We start from the raw sequence: 15605 nt of genomic DNA on the forward strand, positions 1-15605 counted from the left end.
TTATGACGTGCCCTAATTAAATAACATGAACTTTAGGCTTATACGATGTATTAAGCATCCTGGTTGTAGGATGATCTACCCAGCTATTTATCTTCGTTGATTTTTGAGGGTATTTAAACCCAGGCTATGTAGCCATCATCGCCGTTAATTCAAGACTCGTTACCGTTAATTCTGTAGTGACGCTTATCTTAAGTAACACCGTCGCTGATTGGCTGAAACCCTAAGATTGTTGACTTAATTACACGTTCAAAATCACTCACAGACAATTAACAAAACTAATTAATACATCAAAATGCCTTAAATTTAAAATAGGATTTTCCAACAATGGAAATTCTGTTTTACAAATTATAAATAAAAAGTTCAATTTGCCGTTTCAAGTCCAATGTTCCCTAGATGGGTCTTGTTAATTGAGCTTCGGCGTCATTCAGATACGCCATAGAGAACGGTAGTTGCAGATACGTCCAAATATATAATCATAGAACAAAACATCAAATGTCAATAAATAATAATAATAATAATAATTAAAAATGTTATTTAAATAAAACAAAACACTTTCTGTGCGTAGGACAGTCATGTTTCAGCACAGTGGTTACAAATTTATCATCATTGTATCTGTGCCATCCTAAATAAAACGTATGTCGGGTATCACATTCAACAACATCAAATTTCCTGCCTCCTCACTAAGTAAAGGAGCAAATATTAAGAAGAAAGCAGATTTTGTTACAAACTGGTATGCAAAACTAAATTTGTAATTCATAGTACTTGAATAAATTTTTAAAAGTTTAAATCATACACAAAAATGTAAGGACTCTTTCGTAAAAAACATAGAATTTTTTAAACCGCTCATTTAGTGGCAGCGAATGTAGAGTGACTTTACCATTTACATTTTACTGACCTTGAGTTTAACGCATGCAAAAATCATTCGGAATTATTATTTTCAATTTTATTTGCTCTTGTAATAGTTGAATGTTGGATCAGCCACATAAATAATATGAAAAATGGGTGTTCATATGAAATTCTAAAAACAAATGCAGTTTTTTAATTTTTTGCGGGAGTTTGTTTATTCGCACGTCTAGATGATCGTAAATAAAATAAAAGGGTGACTATGTTATATCATATAAAATATACTCAAAAATCGGGAAAATGAATTAATTCTGGCAAACGTGGTGAACTTGGGGTATGTGTGGGACTGATGGGGGGTCAATAAGGCGACGGGCGAAAAGTAAAGTGCAGTTTGTGTTCGCCTCGCACTGCACGGGCGTACCTCGGAGAGAGCGCGGCCCGCCAGGCACAGAATTCTCTCCACGGTGAGGTTCCTAGTCTCGGCGTGGGAGAGCGCCAGCCCGGAGTGCCGCTCGATGCCCATGCGTATCTCCACCTGCATGAGCGAGTCGACGCCAAGCTCGGCCAGCGTGGCGTGCGGGGGCAACTCCCGCACGTCTGTAACATCTGCCAGGTTGAGTTGATCGTCAGTGTCTTGTCATTAAATGGTAGTACCATCACAAAAAACTATGTTACGATCAATATGGTAAAGTCACAAAAACATGAGGATGACACAAAAGGATGGTACGATGACACATGATGATGGTGTGATAATACAAAATGATGCTACGATGATACAAAATGTTGGTACGATAACCTAACAAAATGGTACAATGGAGTAAAAATTGGTATGACGGAACAAAATGCAATACTTCAGTGGAAATAAATGGCATGGTTGCACAAAATAATAATAATATAGTGTAAATTATCAAGAAACTAAACCAATAATTTTTAAAATTATAATTTTCAGATAATAAGGACCCCAGACTTTCGCGGCTATTTTTTTTTGTTTCTGGGTTGTAATCACGCCGGGGATGGATATTTCACCGACGATTCGGTGGTGCTTGCAGTTGCCATCTTCAGGGTCGCAGCCAAGCAACTTCAACTCACAGTAGGTTTGCCAAGAGAAAGTTGTAAACAGAGGCGCCTCACTGAGTATCTTGGAGAGCGTGAGCAGCAGCTGGTCCCCGCTGCCGCCGCCGGGGATGCCGGCCGCCGCTGCCACCACGCTGGTCACGACGCCTCGCCGCCCCGACGACACCAGCGCCTCCAGGGTCGCCAGGAAGCTGGCCACGCTCTGGTGCGCCGCCCCGGGGGCCGGCAGGTCGGCGGCCAGCCCCACGTCGGCCACGGGCCCCCACTGCACGGCGAGCCCGTGCAGCCCGTCGGCCACGCGCCTCTCCACCTGCGCACGAGTTTCACACAGCTACGAGCTTTGCGATGGCCCTTTCATTTTTATTTTCGTTGTTTGTCCCATTTTATGTGAAAAATACGAACATTAATGAGAAAAAAAAAGTAGTTTTGAATAGTTATCAGCAGGAATTTATAAGTGCTGGTGAAACCTATCAAATCTCATGATTCTTTATCATAAAATATGTACTGTTTCATATAATGTTACTTCTTCAATGGAAACCGATCAATTGCATTTTTGAATTTAACTCCAGGATAATTTATCGCAGAAGAATGTCAGACAATTTGCCAAAACATTCGCTGAAATTTAAGTTCAAGTTTGATTTAAAATCCACTGTTACAAGTAGTTTATTCTTAATATTTTCCAGTGAAGGGCTATTGTCATACCTACCAGGTCTCTTTCCCAAACATTTGGGGCCCCGCAAAAGTAAATGGACGTATTTTATAATAGGTCATACTGTGACAAGATTCACCAGGACGACGGAGGAGCCTTTCACCATTTTGGATAGTAAAGTAACGACGGTCATCAAGGATGACCTTGACATTTGCCTTTAAAATTTCAAAAATCCGCCAAATTTTGGCAAAGTTTTATTTCAAATTTTCAGTTACTTAATCGATTTTGTTCCTCGGTTTGATTGCGAGCGAGAGAAAACATGTAAGTTATTAATGAAAATAAAAAAAATATTACAATTCTATTAAAATAAGAAAAATCCTTTCTTACATCACACAAAAAATTTTTAATTGTTAAGTCAACATTGCAATTTTAGTTACGGCCGCTATTCTGAAAATCCGTAAGTTTTAATTTCGAAAGTATAGAAAAATTTCAATGTACAAAAAAAAATATATATATATTAATAAAAATTTATACAAAAAAAATTCTACCATCTTGGATTAAGATGTCACAGCCGCCATACTGAAAACCTTTAATTATAATTATAAAAAAATTAAAAATTATGATTTTTTAAGTTTTTATTAATTAATTTTTAATTAATACTCTTGGCATGAAGAATTTTTTTTGAACCAGGTGAGGACAAAAATAAATAAATGAAAACAGATCCTTTCTCCATGGAAGCCACCGACAGACTGATGCTAAGGTATATATCGCCAACTAGTACGAAGTCACGCTCACAATCTTGTTTACGACTGCTGGAGTCGCAATCTTGTTTTCGTCTGCTGGAGTCAACCATCTATTTTTTGTCTGCTAAAGTGCACTACCACCATGTTAGTTTAATTTTTACCCGCTACAGTGCAGTATTTATTTAGTGTACTGAGGTGCCCGCCATCTTGACATAGGGGCACCATCTTCGAAATTCGTAATTATTCAACTAGAAATTCGAGAAAAATTTCAAAGGTCCACAAATAAAATCAATCATTAATTGACAGATTTAATTGGTGGATTCCTGTTCTTGCTTCGATCCTTTACTGAAGCAAATATTAAAATTTTGTGTAAAAAGCACTTATTTAGTGAATCATGTTCAAAATTCGAAATGTGGCTTAAGTTCCTCAAATAAGCCTCCATTAAGCCTATATGTCCTACATCGTGGAAATTCCTAATTATTGACCTAGAAATTCGGGAAGAATTCCAAAATTCATTAAAAAATTCACTTATTAAAATAATGATTGGCGCGATAGATTTTCGTCCTCGGTTTGATTCTCGGAAAGTGATAAGGATAACTAAAGCTTAAAATTTATATTCTGTTCCCATTACCTATCGTGCAGTATATTAATCATTCACTCAAATAAAATCATCACTAGACAAGATACCTGTTCAACCAATGAAATACTTTGTCGCTATGCCTAACATTGAAGTCTATTTTCTTCGATACTAAGAGTACATTCCAAAAAATTCATGTAAAATGCTATACTTATAGGACAAGTGTATTCGGACCACAATACCAGGACATGATGAATGTCATTTGTATAGACCAAACATTTCCGAACCATGGAACCAAAAATGTCGTAAGTATAGACATAACGATCGACAACCAAAGAAAAAGGACAAAAGGAAGCACAATCAACGAAAAAGAAGCACAATCGGAAGTACAATCAACGAAAAGGTAGATCAATAGGAAGCACAATGAACGAAAAAGAATCACATTTGGAAGCACAATCAACGAAAAGAAAGCACATTTAGAAACACAAACAACAAAAAGAAAGGACAATAAACGAAAAGGAAGCACCTTCAACAAAAATAAGGCACAATCGGAAGTAAAATCAACGGAAAGGAAGCACCATCGGAAGCACAATCAACGAAAAGGAAACACATTTGAAAGCAAAAACCACAAAAATAAGGCACAATCGGAAGCACAATGAACGAAAAGGAAGCACAATCAATGTAAAAGAAGCAAAATCACAATAACTATCAACGAAAAGTTAGCACAATCATCGAAAAGGAAGCACAGTCAACGAAAAGTAAGCATTATCGGAAGCACATTTGACAAAAAGGTACACAATTGAAAACACAATCAACAAAAAGGAAGCACAATCCGAAGCAAAATCAATGAAAAGGAAATAAAATCAACGAAAAGGAAGAACAATCAACGAAAAAGAAGCTTATTCGGGAGCACATTTGACAAAGAGGAAATACATTTGGAAGCACAACCAATGAAACGGAAGAACAATCGGAAGTACAACGAACGAAAGGGAACCACAATCTGAAGCATAATCAACGAAAAGGAAACAAAATCGTATGCTCAATCATTGGAGGAAGCACATTTAGACATATATTCAACAAAAAGGAAGCACAATCGGAAGCACTTTTGACAAACAGGAAGCACATTTGGAAGAACATTCAACGAAAAGGAAGCACAATTGGAAGCACAATAAACGAAAAGGTAGCTGTATTACGAGATCTCAGTCTTAGTTATAAATCAGTTTACAAGAAATTAAAAACATAAATTAAAATCTTAATTTTTTTTCCAATATTACACACATGACATTTAAAAAAGCGATAAATGTATGTAGCCAGCATTCCGCAGTTCTTTAGGAATAAGCGAGACTTCGTCGATATGCGAGTAGTTTCCTCTACGAACATATGCAACAAACAGTCTCAGGCGAACAACTAATATGTTAGGATCATCCTATGACATATAATCAATCTCTTCTGCTATCACCATCTTCCTGGAATGTGTATTTTTTTTAAGATCACTATCTTCCAAGTGTTCATCATAACCTTGATCATAATTATTTATTTTATCACGATGTTTCCACCGTTTCGGTCTCAGGCTTTATCACAGCTTTCGATCTTGACAGCTTTAGGTGCTTCTTCACAGTCGCTGGTTTTGTCAAGAGCCCCAGAGTCACTGTGGAAACCATCGTAGAAGTCAATTTCTACACCAGGATTACTGTAAGAATTCGAAATCGTTGATGTTAAAGCTTCATCGTCCTCTTCAAGTTTCATTTTTAAGAGTGTATCATTTTTCAAATTATAGAGGATCTTCTTGATTTCGGCTAGAATGTATTATACCTTTTCATTTTTTTGGATTCTTCTATTCTCTTCATAGTTCCATATATAATCATTACCCTTCAATTTAAGTTAGTTGACGAGATCGGAAGAGCTAGGAACATAATCTCGTCCAAGACAAGGAATATTATTCTTGTATTGCAGAACACTCTGCTTTATATTAGAAGATCCATCGTTGTCCTCCAGCTTGTAAGCAGGCTTGACTTTACAAGTAGTTCTATCGTGTCTTTTTAAGTTCTCTTTTTGTATAAACGACTTACTTTATCAATCACAACTTATCATTTTGCGTAGCGGATTTTTAACATAATCATGTTGTTTACCATTATTTCTCAAGATAAATTCTCTGCTGCAAAAGTTATACATGTATCCTTGCGATACAGCTGCAGACACCGAAAAAAATTCCTGTTAATAACTGAGACTAATAGCGGATGTTTACTGAGAGTTTTAAAACAAAACCATTACTTCAATAGATTTTTTATATACTTTCAGTGATACTTAATTTATCTCATATATAAACTTGTTTTAGTAGTTCCTATCCCCACCAACAGATATCATCTTGTGTTGTGTTGAGGTAAATATAATTTGTTTCATGTGGGGTGCAGGATACTCACTAACGATCGCAATAAAAGGAAGGCTTCGCTAGATGTCAAGGAAAAGGAAATTCGTCTTTTATTATAGTGCTTCGCCGACGTCTCAAAGCATATGATTTGACTGAATATTTGGTGTTTTTTTATTTAAATTCCACATAATTAAAAATTATTTACAGTGATAATATAACAGAAGAATTTCACATTTTAAATGGAACTCTGAATAAAAATTGCATGTTTCATTAAGTAAAATGTTTTCGTGCAGATATCGATTTCTCGGAAATAACCAGAACCACTCAGAGAACACCAGCAGAAGTGTCGCCAGGAATAATACGGAGCACGCAAAGAATACCATCAACATGTTTGCAGGAGCACACGGAGAAACTAACGCAAAAATAAATCAATTATTTCGATTTAAAATTTTTTTTTTTCTTGTAAACGGTTTTTTAACTAAGACTTAAATCACATAATACCTCTTAGTTTCTTGTGCTTCCAATTGTGTTACCTTTTCGTTGATTGTGCTTCTAAATGTGTTTCTTCTTTGTCAAATGTGCTTTCGTTTGTGCTTCATTTACATAGATTCTTCATCCGATTGTTATTCTTTTTGATGATTGTTCTTTCAATTTTCCTTTTGAAGTGACAACGTCTAATAAATCGATGAACGCCGGCTACACGCACGAAAAAGTGTTCCGTTACGTACATTGTCCCGTTACGCTGTGTCCCGTTACACTCATTGTACGCTTGCACCGCATCTATATCTCTTTCACTCGATTAGAACAACCATCGATTTGACTTTTTCGAGGCACATTAAAATAGAATCACTCCCATTCGTTTCCTACTTTTCCTATCATCGTCCTATCCTTAACAGAATAACACAGATTGGAAGAAGTTAAATAACAAAAATGTATAAAAGTTATAGTTAAAATAATCTCTTCATTAAAGTAACAAACATATTTGAATTAATGAGTGCAAATAAAAGTAAATTTATCTATTAAATTGTAGATTTCATTTCACTCCTTCTTTGAATCCATACAAAATAGTGATAATTCAATACAAATGATTCAATTTTATTCATAAAAGTATGCAATCATTTCATCAATGTTTTGTTATGATGTTGTCACGTTAAACTATCGTCTGTTAATCGAATTTAGAGACAACCAATTTTTTTCCGATAATTGAATTTCCGATTGTAGTTCATTTTCCTTGATAGCACTTCCGATTGTGCTTCCAAATGTGCTTTCTTTTTGTCAATTGTGCTTCCAAATCCGCTTATCTTTTGTTGATTGTGCTACGTTTTCTTTTATTGTGCTTCCAATTATTTTCCCTTTTCGTTTATTGTCCTTTCTTTTCGTTGGTTGTGATTCTAAAAGTGCTTTCTCCGAATTTTTTAATTTTTGAGATTTCAAACGTGAAATTTTCCCTCAGAACGGGAAATGATCACTCAAAAAGTTAATTTTTCCCCTCAAAAAACGTTTAAAGATTTTATTTTTAAATTTTTTATAGTTTTTTTGGTGGAATTCTTTTCCAAAAAAAAAACTAGACAATTTTGGGTAATTTTTGGTAAATTATGGAAAATTTTGAATGTTAAGGTCAAAGTTTAAGGTCATATTCATCCAAGATGGCCGCCGTGACGTCACAATAAATGATGGTGGTCGGCACCTGGCACCTCAGCCTGAATCCTGGCGCAGGAAAGACGTTTAAATACTGCTTATTATGTCTGTACATTGCATGTCCAATGTGTGTAATTGAGTCGCAGGAATTATGTTCATATACTACTTATTTATATTGTGTGTACATTGCGTGTCCAGTGTGTGTAATTGTGTGTACACTTTGAGTCCTCTGTCTGAATTGTGTGTCCATTGCGTGTCCAGTGCGTGTATTATTTGGTCGAAATTTTGGGGGGGGGGGGGGGGGGGGGCTTTCTTTTTTGAATGTTGTTTTCACTCACGTATTATATACATATAGTAAATGGTCCATGTTTTGACTATCATTTTATTATTAAGGTTTCACGTATATAATCGAGTCTCCAGATGACGGGACATTCAGTTTGTACTGGCTGCAACGGTGTAACGATCAACTTGTATTTTTCATCTGGTGCATTAGTCGCGTATATTTCTATTCTTGTGAACGGGATGCCATCTTTACCATCTTTAAAGTCGAACTCGATGGAAGTTGTACCATCGTCTATGGGAACCCTCACGTCAGCGTCGACGATGGTAGCTTTATTCCCGTTGGCATAGTCTATGACTACACAAGAGTAGATTTGAAGAGTCGTTGTATCACCAGCAGAATAAAGCGAATGACTAGAGTTCTTGCTGTAGCGGACACCTCGATAAATGCCTTTTCTCCGTCAATGGAGACATCAATGGATGATGATTTGTAAATAACTATAGCTCATTTATGCCGTTACTGTGACAAGAATTTCTGAAACAATAGTAATGTTTGACAATACGAGAAGACAAAATTTGCTAAATATCTACCTGGCATTAAATTTGGCAGTAAACAATGTCGCAAGCAATTTTCAAGAAATGATAAGTCTAAAAGAAACTTCAAGAAATGCAAAGGCTGTACTGCGTGGCAGAAAATAAGAATTTCCCTACAACAGCGATTAATGTACTTAATAGTACATCGGTAATTAGTACTACATATGTTACATTATCATCTGTTTCGGGTCTCAAAGGTTTGTCTTAGTTGACTGGACATCCTTGTGGCTACTGCGATACACGAAGACATGACTGGAGTAAATGCATAAAGAATCCATCAAATGAAAACAAGATGGCAGCCTCCAGCAGACGAAAATAAGGTTGTAGGCATGACGTTATACTAGTTAGCGATATTGGCATTAGTTGTGGGAGCTCAGTCTGTCTGTGGCTTCCGTGGAGGAAGGATCTTTCGTCATAATTATTTTGTTCTCATAGGTTAGAACTTAAGATTATTTTTCTGTAGTGAGTTTTTGTAATTAAAATTTCATTAAAACTTGATTTACTTAGTTTTTATAAATTAAAAAATATTTTTCGATTATTTAAATAGTTATTACGGATTTTCAATATGTCGCCGTGAAATCATAGGTAATACAATATGGCAGTACCTTTCGATTCAATTTTTATTAATTAATATTATAATATATTTTAAAAATTTTCCTGATTTTCTAGCATAAAAAATTAAGTTTTTCAAAATGGCGACCATGACAACCTAATGGTCGAGGTGATGACCTCGGAGGTTAAGCACGGGTTGTCACAGGGAAATGTGGGGAACATTTAAACCGTTGGGATTTTTGGGGACTAAAAGCAGTAAAGTTTTCCTCAAAGCGGGAATTTTTTCCATGAAATAGAAAATTATTTATTTTTTCGATATTTAAATTTTTTTTGACGGAATTTTTTTCCAAATATCAAGAACTTTTAGTGAATTCGGACGATTTAAAGGCAATTTGTGGTAAATTTGGAGTCTTTTTTTGCAAATTTTAAAGGTCAAGATCAATGTCAAGGTCATCAAAGATGGCCGCCGTGACGTCACAATCCAAGATGATGGACATCGGCACCGGCACCACATTCCAACTCCAAGGCTCGGACTGGCTATACTTTACTACTCGGGAGTAATGGAAGCCTCTTCAATTCTTTGTCTCAACTCTGGAAAATCATTAGGTTGTGGCGGAACATAGACACGGTAATTTATAAAGCCGAAAGAAAGAAACTCGCATGGTATTATGTCAGGTAAACGTGGAGGCCAGCGACAAAGAGATTTGGTAATTTGTAACTTATTCTCAGAAACAATTGTTTATAACATTTTTTGTAAAGAATGGTGTTCTGTGTAACTATATATTTTTACATTTTATATATATTTTAAGAAACAATTTTTGACGTGACAACGTCTAATAAATCGATGAACGCCGGCTGCACGCACGAAAAAGTGTCCCGTTACGCACATTGTCCCGTTACGCTGTGTCCCGTTACGCTCATTGTACGCTTGCACCGCATCTCTCTCTCTTCCATTTGATTGGAACAACCATCGATTTGACTTTTTCGAGGCACATTAAACTTGAAACACTCCTATTCGTTTCCTACTTTTTTAATCATCGTCAGTAGTATATAATAGGGGCTCCGGGGACAGGGTGCAGGTAGTGGTGCCGGAGCCGGTGTCCGCCATCTTGGATTGTGACGTCATGGCGGCCATCTTGGATGGTTGTGACCTTGACCTTTGACCTTGTCCTTGAACTTTGACCTTCAAAATTCGCCAAAATTGGGAAAAATTTTCTCAAAATTCTTCAAAATTCGCCAAAAGTTCCATTTCTGTGGGAAAAAAATCCCGCCAAAAAATCTCAAAAAATTCCACAAATTAAAAATTCCTCTTTTCGAGGGAAAAATTCCCGTTTCGAGGGGAAATTTCCCGTTTTTAGTACTTAAAAATTCCGGCGGCTAGAAATGTCCATATAGAGGCTTAAGCGTCCATGTCTACAGCCTCCGATAAGCCTCTGATGTCATCATGGAATATGTCATCTTGGATTATGACGTCACCGTTGCGATTTCCGTTACGCCCGCCATTTTTAAAATCTTTATTTATTATCTGATTTTAATGAAAAAAAAATTAAAAATAATTTTATAAATCAAATTTTAATAAAAAATATTTAAAAAAACAAACATTTACGACACGGAGCTCGGAGTCCTCGGTTCGAACCCGGTGAGGGCAAAAAAATAAAAATGGCATCCAATCCTTCCCTCATGGTGGCTGGAGGCAGACTGACCCCCACCACTTATGTCAAAGTATATAACGTCACCTAGTATGACATCATGTCCGCCATCTTGAAAATCCGTAATTTCAATGCTAGGAATGCGGGAAAAATTTCTAAATTCGTTAAATAAATTGGCAATAAATATACTGACAGATGCGATCGATTTCCGTCCTTGGTTCGATCCCTAGACGATGTAAAACATTTGATTTTATGTAAAAAAAATAATAATTTTAATAAATAATGATCAAAGTCCTAAAAGAAGCATAGTTTCCAAATCAACCATCATCCTTTAAGACAGTACGACCGTTATCTTAGATATTTTTATTTATTATCCGATTTTAATGAAAAAAATTTAAAATTCATTAAATAATTCACTCATTAATTAACATATTGATTCGATCGATTCCAGTCCTTGGTTCGATCTCTCAACGAAGCTAAAAATAAATTTAATTTAAATATCAGAAAAGTGTCAGGTTCGAGGAATTAAACACCGCAAGTTCTTTTACAAACATAATACTTATTACATAATTTCTATTTTATTACACGAACATTTGCGAAAGTCAGCAATCTTATAATCATTTAGTTCCGCAGCGGTGTGAAATGACTAATTCTTAGCTCCAATCGGTTTATACTAGACAGAGTCCAGCCAGAACCTTTACAGACATAGTCCTCCTCTTCTTGACAGAGTTTCTGGATACCGCTTTTAACAGTTTGCTTCACATCGTTAGAACTGTAAATTACTGCAGCCGATGTCTTGAATGCACACTTCTTCACTTTTTCATCGAACGGATACGGCTTTCCATATATACAGTCCAACCACAAGTTATATTTCAAAGGTCCGTTTGTTGCTACATCATCAGTAAGCTGATTGATTATGTTCTGTCTGATATCATCAAGAAAATTACAAATATCTTTCGACTCACCTAACGTATTTAGATAATAATAATAGTCTTTCAATGTTCCACGAAATGCAGACTGCGCCAAGTAGAAGCCATTATCATTCACCTGTAGAACATCGATCACAGTCTTAGGTTTAGTTCCATGTCCAGATGCCATAGCAATCGGTTGCTGCGCATATGTTCTCTTGCTTGTACGCCTACGAGTCTCCAATCTAAAGCGAGGAGTCGAAATTTCTGCAGGTAGTTCAGTAGTAGGCGCACGGACTTCACCTTTACAGTTTTTCGCATGTCGATGCAAATTATCAATTTGAGTAAACCATTCATAACACTCATCACAGCGAAACTTCATGCGAGAAGGATTCTTTGTACATTTACTCCTCTCATGTCTCCGTACATCATGAACAAATGCAAACGTCATATCGCAGTAGCTGCAGGATACCGCGGTGATGAAGACGAACCTTTCAGACTCGATCCAGATACTGACGTTGCCGCCGACGTACCATTTCCAGGCATGCTCTTATGCACATCAAGGATTCGCTGTTGTATAGACACCTTTACTTTCTGCCGCGCAACAGGTCCTTTGCATGTCTCCAAGTGTTGCTGCAAATTAGTATTTCTTGTAAATTGCTTACGACATTTCTCACAGCCAAACATTTTTCGATAAAGTTTCTTAGCACATTCTCTCTTCTCGTGTCGTCGAGCATTGCTGTTGTTTGAGAAAATCTAGTCGCAGTAACAGCACCGATGTTCGTTGTTTGTTGTCGAATCACCATCCATTGAAAGTACCATTGAGGGCGAAACAGCGTTCGTCGAGGTTTCCTGTACAGCCAGCACTACCGGCATTAAAGTCTCTTCTGCTGGTGGTACCGCAATAAATATAACCCCTCCCCCAATCTTCACCCCTACCCCAATTCTTGCCATCTTTCCTTCGGTTTATGGCTGGATAAATGGTCAAGACCTATAGAATATGGAACAATTTAAGCATTTTTTCTGGAATTATTGCTGCAAACCACGGAAAATCAACAATAGGGATGACTGGGACGGAATTTAATTCCAGGTGCTGTGGAATACGAGTCTGATTCCTAACTACCGCGCTCAAAATTCGCGAACGCATCTTACCTACATTGATTCAAATTTACAATTTAAGTTATCATATATTTATGAAATAGAACAAAGATTTTGCAAGGGATTGATTATTTGACACCAACTGTGTGGGTGAATGATTTCTGGTCACATTTGTAATGTCTGCCAAGAGGTTTTTTCATTCATGTAACCTTATGACACCCCCAGTGAAATTAGACAAAAAGAGGCTGAAGGAAAAGGGAAGCTGGGTATGGATAAAATCGGAGGGGACGGGGTGAAAACAGTAGACTGGGTTCGCGATTTCGCACTTGTCGAGTGCATATAAGGGTTTTAGGGATTTAGTCATTATATCCTTCAATTATTACACCAACGGGTATTTCCAAAGACCTTCCTTTTTATTTATTGTATCAGTATGCTCAGCCCTGTGCAAAACGTCGTGTCGCTGTAGGCTCTACCCTAGGTTATGAACCTAGGACCCAGCTCAAGAGCACTGTGTAGCGCTTTAAGGTTCGTGGCGCCAGACATTTGCTCACTCTACCCAACCACCTCCTGTTCGCGCATAAAGTAATCTTTCTTGGAACTGAACTCGTTGCAAACCAAGGTTAGTAGAGAGAGGTTGTCTCGATCCCATAAGAACAATGTGGACAGCACGACACTCCGCTCTGACGTCATCTGCAGCCCCGCCGTTCCCAGCCGTAATACTACACCTGCTGACTGACGGTTTTCTCTTATCAGCTCGGCTCGTTTAAAATGTCTGATACGCAATACTTACAGTATTTCATTTATGCTTTGTAGATTACTGTTAATTATAATAGTTTTGATGTGCTTTTCAAATGACAACATGCTGTGTCTGAAAACAAGGATGAATTATTAATTTAAACGTATTTTTTCAGTGACAGTAAAATTTTTCAAAATATCAATGATGAATCCATGAATTTTTAAAAATTAATATTATTAATATATAACTAGTAAACAAAATTCTTTATTTGTATTTATTTCTCAGCAAGATTATAATATTTAAAATAATTGCATATCAATTTCTTAGTGTTTAATAAAAGTAGCCATAGCTCATTAAAACGTTTTGGGAATGTTTGCAATATAAATAAACTAAAGTTAGATTTAAAAATAAATTTCTAACATGAATAAAGCAGTTTTTCGTGTAATCGTTTGATCTTCTTTTGCATCATACTCGAGCGTTTTCTTCACTTTTACTTCGTCAAAGAAAAATAATGCGTTCGAGGTCTAGCAACGAAGAATGTGCTACATTCAAAAGTTCAAAACATGTTTTACTAGGATACCTTTTCTCATGTCAAATGAAGATGCCCATCGTTGAAGAGTTGAAAGTCCAGGGAATGGGAAGTAAAGTTTCTGGTTTAAAAATAAATAACATCGCTTACTGAAATAACGCAAAGTGAAAGCGAGAGCTATTTCCTCATTGGTCCAGTTTACTCTTTTTTTCAACGAAAGTAATGTCAATATGATTTTTTGAAAAAAAACACTTGAAAGAATATTCCGCATGCGGAACTCTAACGAAGAACAGTTTTTGTGTTTGTTTTTATTATTTATGTTTTCTTTTTTGAGTTTTTTCATGACTTCCAAATTTAAAACTGACTTTCTTTCAGCAAGAATCAAATATTCTTTAAGAATTTGGATTTCCTTCCTAAGCATTTCAACCGAGTCATTATCAGAACAAGACTTTGAATGCTTTAACTGACTACTTACTTCCTCACTTACATTTTCATTTAAATCTACGATTAATTTACATAACATTTTTTTTTGTTTTCCCTGCATTTAACTCGGTCTTCTCGGCGCACACGACTTTCCAATGTTTCTACAGGTGTTGGAATTCCAAGTTTAAATGAAGGTGCAGCATTTGGTTTAAGAAGTCTTTTAGCGCATGTATTTAACAACTCAGCTTTCAAGTCACGCTGGTAATCATCATCTGTAAAGTGCTCTGAACATATGTAAGTTGTTTTTGGAATCCACTCACCATCACGTCATCATTTCTGAACCCACACTTTCAACAGATGATTATCGCGTGGGAATCAATGATATTTTATATGATTTTTTTCAGGTAAATATTTTGTTTTTACCAAACTATTTGTACACACAGCCACTGTACACCGCGTACCTGGCATTTTAATGTTTAAATACTACTTTTTAACAGCGTTTAGCCTAACAGAACAAATTCACTTTAAATTCGTGTTCTTAAAATTTTGCCTGCTAGTTATAATTAACGAAGCACCTGTGCACTTATGATATAAGCAACACTAACATTTTATAACACACGCACTCTCAATTAAACTCCTCACAACGATAAATCTCCCTGCATTACGCCGTAGTTTGACACGTTATTACGAGCAGATGTGCTTGTAAACTAAGTAACTGATAGGAGCGGACGGGCTGGCAAGCCGAGCCGGGGCTGCAAGCGACGCGATGCGCAGAACGATGCGCAAGCGATCGAGGCAACCTCTCTCTACTAACCTTGGTTGCAAACCCTGCGTCGCCGCCACGTGACGTTTCCGCGGTCTTAATCACAATACAACTCGGAACAAACGGAGACGTTAGGGCGCCAAGACTCGGCAAGAAGTCGGCACACGGACACTGCTGACTCG

The 15605-nt window shown here is 36.7% G+C and overlaps 1 protein-coding gene across 1 annotated transcript in view; it reads right to left on the reverse strand.

Annotated features, from left to right (window-relative positions):
- LOC134535265 (fatty acid synthase-like) overlaps window positions 1-15605 on the reverse strand; it is a 171669-nt gene that overhangs the window by 48346 nt on the left and 107718 nt on the right. Inside the window, exons 9-10 of the mRNA XM_063374338.1 lie at window positions 1975-2227; window positions 1265-1449 (exon numbers count right to left, since the gene is read on the reverse strand). Coding sequence (XP_063230408.1) covers window positions 1265-1449; window positions 1975-2227 — 438 coding nt within the window. The remainder of the gene's footprint in view (window positions 1-1264; window positions 1450-1974; window positions 2228-15605) is intronic.

This window comes from Bacillus rossius, chromosome 8, assembly GCF_032445375.1.
Source record: "Bacillus rossius redtenbacheri isolate Brsri chromosome 8, Brsri_v3, whole genome shotgun sequence".
Lineage (NCBI taxonomy): Eukaryota > Metazoa > Arthropoda > Insecta > Phasmatodea > Bacillidae > Bacillus > Bacillus rossius.